The sequence below is a fragment of the Crocodylus porosus genome, unplaced genomic scaffold (assembly GCF_001723895.1).
Source record: "Crocodylus porosus isolate Cpor-Errol unplaced genomic scaffold, CroPor_comp1, whole genome shotgun sequence".
NCBI classification, from domain to species: domain Eukaryota; kingdom Metazoa; phylum Chordata; order Crocodylia; family Crocodylidae; genus Crocodylus; species Crocodylus porosus.
This window is the reverse complement of record NW_017728909.1, coordinates 26,171,181-26,178,898: the sequence shown is the minus strand read 5'-3', so window position 1 is coordinate 26,178,898 and position 7,718 is coordinate 26,171,181. Positions and strand designations below refer to the sequence as shown.

At 38.9% G+C, this 7,718-nt stretch overlaps 1 protein-coding gene across 4 annotated transcripts in view; it reads right to left on the bottom strand.

Moving 5' to 3' along the window:
- The window catches only part of NIPBL (NIPBL, cohesin loading factor), a 215,942-nt gene that overhangs the window by 46,659 nt on the left and 161,565 nt on the right, over window positions 1–7,718 (bottom strand). For all 4 annotated transcript variants that reach the window (XM_019531969.1, XM_019531968.1, XM_019531970.1 and 1 more), the window contains 4 exons: window positions 7,162–7,344; window positions 2,675–2,878; window positions 2,356–2,427; window positions 2,166–2,255 (listed from right to left, as the gene is read on the bottom strand). In XM_019531969.1, coding sequence (XP_019387514.1) covers window positions 2,166–2,255; window positions 2,356–2,427; window positions 2,675–2,878; window positions 7,162–7,344 — 549 coding nt within the window. The remainder of the gene's footprint in view (window positions 1–2,165; window positions 2,256–2,355; window positions 2,428–2,674; window positions 2,879–7,161; window positions 7,345–7,718) is intronic.

Genomic DNA, 7,718 nt, shown 5'->3' with positions numbered 1-7,718 from the left:
CTATGACCCCAGCTGACTTCCTGCCCTTTGGGCAGGGGGCTGGACTCGATGATCTCCCGAGGTCCCTTCCAGCCCTAATGTCTATGAAATCTATGGAAATCCCTTGCCCCCTGTCCCTAATGCCTGCTCCCCACAGCTGCCCCTTCCCCTCTTACCTTCTGCTCCAACTCTAGTCCCTCCCGCCCCAGCCCAGCTGGGTGCTACTGCCATTTTTCCTTAGTAGGCTGGATTGAGGCCCCTGCTGCTGACTGCCCCAGAGACAGAGAGCAGAGCTTTACCAGAAGACAGGTGTGTGGGGAGGAGGGGTACAGGTGGTAGGGGCCTGGGACAGGCAGGAGGGACAGGGAGTGTGGAGGGAAGGCAGGCTTCAGGAGCCAACAGGAGATATAGGACATGCTGCAAAGGGGGCAGGAGGTAGGCAGCAGAATCAGGCATAGGGAGGCAAGGGGCAGGGGAGTCAGGCACAGGCATGGGTCAGTCAGCAAGGGAGCTGGCAGAAGGGGGTGCATGTTAGGGAGAGTAAGAGGCAAGGGATGGGGGTCTGGCTCCTCACCTCTGCTGCTGCTTTCTCTGCTGCAGCAGTGCTGGGAGGCAAATTTAGGATGACCTTCCACTAATAAGACTCCATAGGTGGAAACATATTACAAACATATTATTTTCCATGTATACACTAACTAGTGGGGGGGAGTTGTCCTAAATTTGAAGTCCTTTTGGATTTGAGTAAATATGGTAGGCTCCATTCCAATTAATTATTTTCAAAAATGAAAAATGATGGGAGAAAATTCCTAGTTATAATTCCTTCAATAATCCCCAAACCTGCTAATTCTGTTCACAGGCTGCAGAACTAATAAGATTTGTTTATTTGTTTGCATAAATATATGAACAGGAATAGACCTAGAACATTATCTACCACATAAATATGTCATTACTAAAGTAGTACTGTAAAAAACAACTATGTAACAAATATTGGGTTCAAGCCAGTTTCAAGGGGCAGAGAGATTTCTGAGACAAATCTCACAAATTTCCAATCAGAGGTATTCTCTCAAAACTGTAGTTCCTTCCCTGGGGTGCCCCAAGAGTCTTTTAAAGGTACCACACAATACTGGCACTGTTAGGTGTGAAAAAACCTACATATAATTCACAAGATAAACCCAGGCATTTCAAACAGGAATGCACAGTGTCAGAAACAGTGTGATCTGTTGTATTCTGAGTTCTCTGCAACAGAAAAATTGTTATATTTTTCTGTAATCAAAAAAATAAGTGAAAGCTAGTTCAGAGTTGCATTTTCTGAAGGATGTCTTGCATCTAACAGTCCTAAACCAGTGGTATTCAACCACCAGCCAGCAAAGCCATGTCAGAGAGCCCACAGGGCTCCCCATGAAAATCTGGCAGCGGGGAGCAAGAGCAGCATCAATTGTTCCCAGAGTTACAAGAAGTAACACTGCCACTGCTCTCCCACCACCAAATTTCTGGAACTCTGGGCAGCTCCGCAATCTGGATGACATGACTGTGCACTTCAGCTGGTGCTGGTATGTGGTCACATGATAGCCAGATCTGGTGCACAAGTTCATACCCACTGGCTGACCCTGAATGTGGGATCCAGCTTGCAAACTGGCTCTGTGCTATTCATCCAGCCTGCTGGGTTAAAGAGGCTGAGTGCCACTGTCCTAAACACTCTGAAATGACTTCAAATCCTCACTACTGTTGACCCACCCACACATGCTATATTACATAGCTGTCATCCACATAGGAACCTTATTTGCAGTGTGATGCCCCCAAGATGGGTAGTTGCTGGTAGCAAGGACTGAACCTGTGATCTATGGATCTAAAAATACAGGGCCTCTACTGCCTGAGCTAATCAAGCATAACCTAGCCACCTAGGGGCCATCACATACACAAACCTTCTTATGGCCCAGGCAGGATTATAATCCTTCCCAACTTAATAGGCAAGGATATATCTGTTCCATGACTGCCCTGAGTCTTGCAAGGAACAGTAATTGAAGGAAAAAGAAGAAACTTAACAAAGATGGCAATCAAAAAGAAGAAAGAAGGCATGCTTTAGTGTCTATAGCAGAGGCAATAAAGGTGCAAAGAAGGGATTCTGACAAAATACCACAATGCAAAATATCTAAAAAACAGCAGTTGACAAATTTTAGACACATTACCAAAGGCAGTAAAATCCATGTCTTCCAAATTTTCCAAAATATTTTCAATTGAAGCAGTAAACCGTTTAAAAGTTGAAGAATCCATCATTTCTGGTGGGACAAAAGCAAAGCATATGTAGCTATGCTATATACAAAATATATCATAAAAACTGAAGAATGAAAACAAATGGAAACCTAAAAAACTACTTACCTTCAGGGGTTAATTTAGGTTCATAAGCTTTCCTTTTCTTTTGCTTTTCTTTTTTCTTCATTTTTCTAGCCACTAATAAACAAATAAAGAGTAAGCAAAGAAATGCACAAATACTTTTGTTAAGTTTCTCGAAGTGTACTGAAAAGGTGGATAAATACTTGTTTAAAATGAAATATACTGTTTAGACTGGCCTATTGACATTTGTTACATTTATATCAGAAGAAGCATACACAATTTGTAATTATATTTAAACTACAACTTAACCTGTGAGTAGTAAACTAGGAATTTGGAGGAAAATACTTTAACACAGATACGTTACCTTCACTGAGGCTAGGAGGAGGAGAATAATCATCCATGTCTGAGTCTTCTGGACTGCGATTGCGATAGCGACTACCACCAGAAGTCCTTCGGCCTTCGTGATAATGACCACTCCTCCTATGATCACCCGAACTTCTTCTATCATGCTCTTCGTACTCCCAGGCTTTATCATCATCTCTGTCCTTTTTATGTCTTTTCCGAGAAGCTAGAAATAATGCGTGTTCTCATTGAGAATCATGACGGTCCACATTTTTTACTTGTGAGAATGGCTAGATTTTGTTACTATGTTTACAAAAAGTAAGTAAAATTCTACTGCACAATTATTACATATGCAAGTTTTCATTATAGACCCATAATAATAAAATGTCACACTTGAATTGTGTTTTTTAAATAATTTTTGAACAACATATCCATTCCTAAATTTGGCAAAGCTAGGTAACTAAGTCCCGTTTTTGAAAATTATCTAGGCATTTGCAATCTTCCAACTTGAGAACTTCTCATAATACCTAATGCTGAAAATAACAGCATCCTGGTAAGTGTCCTTTATTTCACCCGACTGGAGGAACCAATGTGTGTTTTTTTCTGAGAAATGAATCTCATGATGATTTAACATCCTCAGAACTTTCTGAATCTAGTTTGTTCAGTTTACTAGTTTGCATGCATTTTTTCTGGCTTTGTGCATATAAGTGCTAAATTTGTCCCCTGAATATGCATGATTAGGATAAAAAGTTCTACAGGTAAAATTCTGCCTTTGGTTACATCAGTGTATACTGACTTATCTTGTTTTCATTTACATTACATTACATTACATTGTCAGAATATATGCGCTAACAAGTAATTAATGAATAATTTTGTCAAAGCTACTCTGAGCCTAAAAAAAGCCAAGCACCAATAGAAAAGAATACAATTATGTCACTCATTCACAGTTGCGTTAGCTCTGTAAGGCTAATAAGTGGAATTCAGGAACCTCCATACTGGATCATGTTACTGGTCCATTTAGTCCTACATACTGGCTAACAGTACCAGTACCAGAGACTTCAGAGAAAAATGCAAAAATGCCGTGGTTTAAGTTGATTTAAACCTAAAGCACAAACTACCTTCTTAAGCAAGAATTCTGAAATATTATCACACGGTGTATGAAAAAAAAATAGTTTTGACGTTCTTACTGTTTAAATTCACTGAATGACTCTTACCTTTAACAACACTGAGAACAGTCTACCTCCTCTACACCATTCATTCTTTCATGCACTTTTATCATACCCCCTCTAACGCAACTACTTTGTAAGGAAAATCTCTATTTTCTATTTCTTTCTCCTAATAGAGTTTTTCCACATTGTTGATCAAACTTTTCAATTTTTTTCTGAACCATCGTAAGATCTGCAATATCCTTTTTTTTTTAATGGATTAACCAGAACCATAGATGGTATTCTTAGAAAAAGCTACACCACTGCTTTATAAATCTTCTTATTGCTTATGCAACTTATCTTATTGTAGGGCTAGTCCGGGTTGTGCAGGGCCAGGGTTGGTTTCAGTGTTAGGAGAGGCCTTGTGTGCTGGATCCATGGGCCCTGATAAGTTTAACACCTCCAATTTAGTTAATTTAGATCTCTGGAGTTCTTTGGTTCTCTCTCACTAACAAGTAACGTTGTATCAATTATTATAATTTTGTTACTTTATTAATTACCTATTGCTCCCTGTTCCAGATTATCAATATAATAAACAATAAGCCTTGTAATATGGAACTTTAAGGGAAGTCACTTTTAACCCTACGCCTTAAGGAAGATTAATAGTCACATGACACGCCTTAAGGTTCCATAAGGTTCCATATTCCATGACCCCACTAGGAATTATTAGCGTCTTAAAGAAGGGAACAAAATACTGCTTGGGTTTGCACTGGGAGGTAAAAACTATGTCCAATCTGGTATTATATATGCTCAAAGGTGTTTCTTTTGAATCCCAGAGACAGTCGTTATTTATACAAGACTTTTGCATAACCTTCTAAGGAGACTATGTAAAGCTGGACCACTAGCTCAATTTCTCTCAATATTTAGAGAATTTTAAACACCACCTAAGATTTGCATCTAATTGAGATTCATGGAAAGTTTTGAAGTAGAAAGGCTCCAAACTGTTAAAAATGGTTATTTTGTAGGAGCTGCCCTTGCATTTTTGGAAGAATAATACGAACACTTCCCAGGTAGTACTGTATTTATGACTGTTCTAAGAAGATAATCAAGGAAAACTGATTTGCTGAGAAAGAGGATATTATTTTTAAACACTTATTTAAAAATTCATCCCACAATTCAAGAACTGAACTCATGGTCCACCAGGGATACAAAGCAATACAGATATTACTGGAGCCAAGGAACCATGCCTTCTGGTAGCTTACAGAAGTTTTCTGACACTGGCAGTTCATCTGATATCAGGTTAAAACTGATTACCTATCTTGCCTTTCCTCCTAATTCAAAATGGATTTCAGTGGTTGCCATCTTGAAAACTGTTTAGCTAGAAGTAATTATAGATTGTCCAAGTAATAACTCATAATTAGAAGAGGTAGAACTACACTACATGGGTCTGAAAATACTCTTAAAAAGGAGCTCATGAATTTCCATTTCTTGATTTATTGTATACCTAAACAGGAATGTTAGGAGAGATTTTCAGCTTTAAATTCTGCATGTCGTGACACAATGGCAGATGCTTGGATTGCTGAAGTCCAGACAACTGACTGATCCATCTAACATGAACTTTTCCAAAGCTCCAGGAAAACAGGGGAACATTTTGCAGTCCAGATTGTCAGACATAGTGTTGTCATAAGAAATGTATAAATTCAGTTTTAGATGTTATATAGCATGACTGTCCAACACTAGGCCTTGGAAATAAATTACATATTTACTCAAATACAAGAAAGGTTTCCTGTGTTCCGTCTGTGTCTCCTTCTCCATCCTCCCATCCCCCCCTGCCCCAAACGGCATGGTGGGGGAGGAGAGGAGTCCTTCATCTAAAGTTCACATACAAGTAAGTAAACAGTCTCTCATTAAACTGCTGCCAAAAGCAGCATGTACTCAGTAATGGAAGCCAACTATGAAGCTGCTTAAACGCAGCTAACACTGAGCATGACTATAAAACACATGGCCCATATCAGGCGAACATACCACAGGGAACATACCACAAGGACAGTTTACTGTAGCCCATCTAAAAAAGTTGCATGGTAATACCCATTACACACAGCCTCCGGCAGGGCTGACTTTTTGATGTCCTAGTGAGCCATTACACTGAATACGTTTTATTTCCTCTTCACTCCCACAGCTCAGCTGCACCTTTCTTTCATATTTCCAATGATTCCTGTTTCTTCATTAGCCTTCAATGTCTGGCAAACATCACCAAATGGGAAGCCAAACAGTTCACCAAGAATTCCTGTTACCCCCACTCTCAGCCTGGAGCATATTATTAGTGTGGCCCCACCCTCCATGAGGTGGCTCGACCATGTTGTCCTGTGCCTCATCTCCATATACATTTTGGTGGATCGAAGGAGTCAGAACAAAAATACCTGGTTCCCGTCATGAGTAGGTAACTAACTAATTAGCACATGTATCCTCTGTGGGGGGCAGTATCTGGAGTACACACACATACTGAGCAGTCTTGAGCTATGGGGTCACCATAAACACTCTTGACTCTGCTGGGACCCAGCCGAATGAACTACATCATAAATCATTAGCCTTGAGCCTTTCGTCTTTGAACTAATCATTCATGCTTTATATTATTTAAAAATAGGTAAAAAGGGTTGCCTAAAATTGTGACTGGATGAGCTAAGCCTATGGGTAGTTATAGTAATTTTACGCAAATTACTAGAGATATTTTTATTTCAAGGTCAGTGTTTTCAAATAGCCGCTCACTTACATGTACTCAGGGAAAGCAGGATCTGACAGTAAGAAAGACGGGAAAAGGGCTGCAGCAGAAGGAAACTGGGTGATGGCAGATCCCCCAGACTTAATTTTTCCTGCTGTAGCAGTTGAAGCGGGACAAATTCAAAAGCATCCCTACAATAATTAGATTCTAGTCTTGAAAATTACAACAAATTTATACGTTTCCATTAGAGAACCTAATTATTGGGGGCTGCCTGATATTCAAGGAAATATGGTATGCATATGAGTTAATCAAGGTGACTAATTAGGTGCATACCTAATTCAATTATTTTTTTCAATACTGTTTGCATATAATGCTAATCAGGTAGTTTCTAAACTTTTTATGTTTTTTCTTTACTCTAATGCTTGTGCAATACAATTAGAAAACGTGCGTGGGGCGAAGCCTAGATAGCTGCCTATTATATCTGACTTCCAAACAGAGACTTAATAATTTTTGTTTTAAAAAAGTTATCAGGACTTCAAAGTTACCTTGTTTCAATATTATTTAGACTACCTAGCTAAGAAATCTGTTGACAAAAGCAAAGTGTTACCCTCCTTAGCAGTAATAATAGAACAACGTGTTACTTACATTCAAAAGCTGCTTCACTGTCATTGTCTTCATCAGAACTGATTTCAGCATATTTTGGTTTTTCATTAACTGTGCTACGCTTGCGTTTGTTCATTTTCACACGTTCACAAAGTGGCATGGTGGATTCAATTTCTGCCAGGAGCTCAGGAGGCAACTCCTTTAACACTGACTGATCTATGCTACCTATTAATGAAGATCAAGAAGAGTAAATGTACATGAGAAAATAACAGTGAGGGCCCAAATTGCAGTCCTTTTCCAGGACAAATTATAAACAGAATACCCATTTAATATTCAACACTTAAATATAGTTGAAAGTACCCATTTAGTTTTACATTTTGTGCATGATGCAACTTAAAATTAACATATTGTATCTTTTACATAATCACCTTTAACATAATACAAAATTTACCAGCATACAAGCAATACAAATTCAGCCAGTGACTTCCCTTTGTAAAAAAAGATATTCTCTCTCTATTCCCATCACCCAGTTCAGTCTTAGTTTGGTTGAAACTCAGTATTTCCAGTCATGTTTTAAAAAAAAAAAAAAAAAAAAAAAA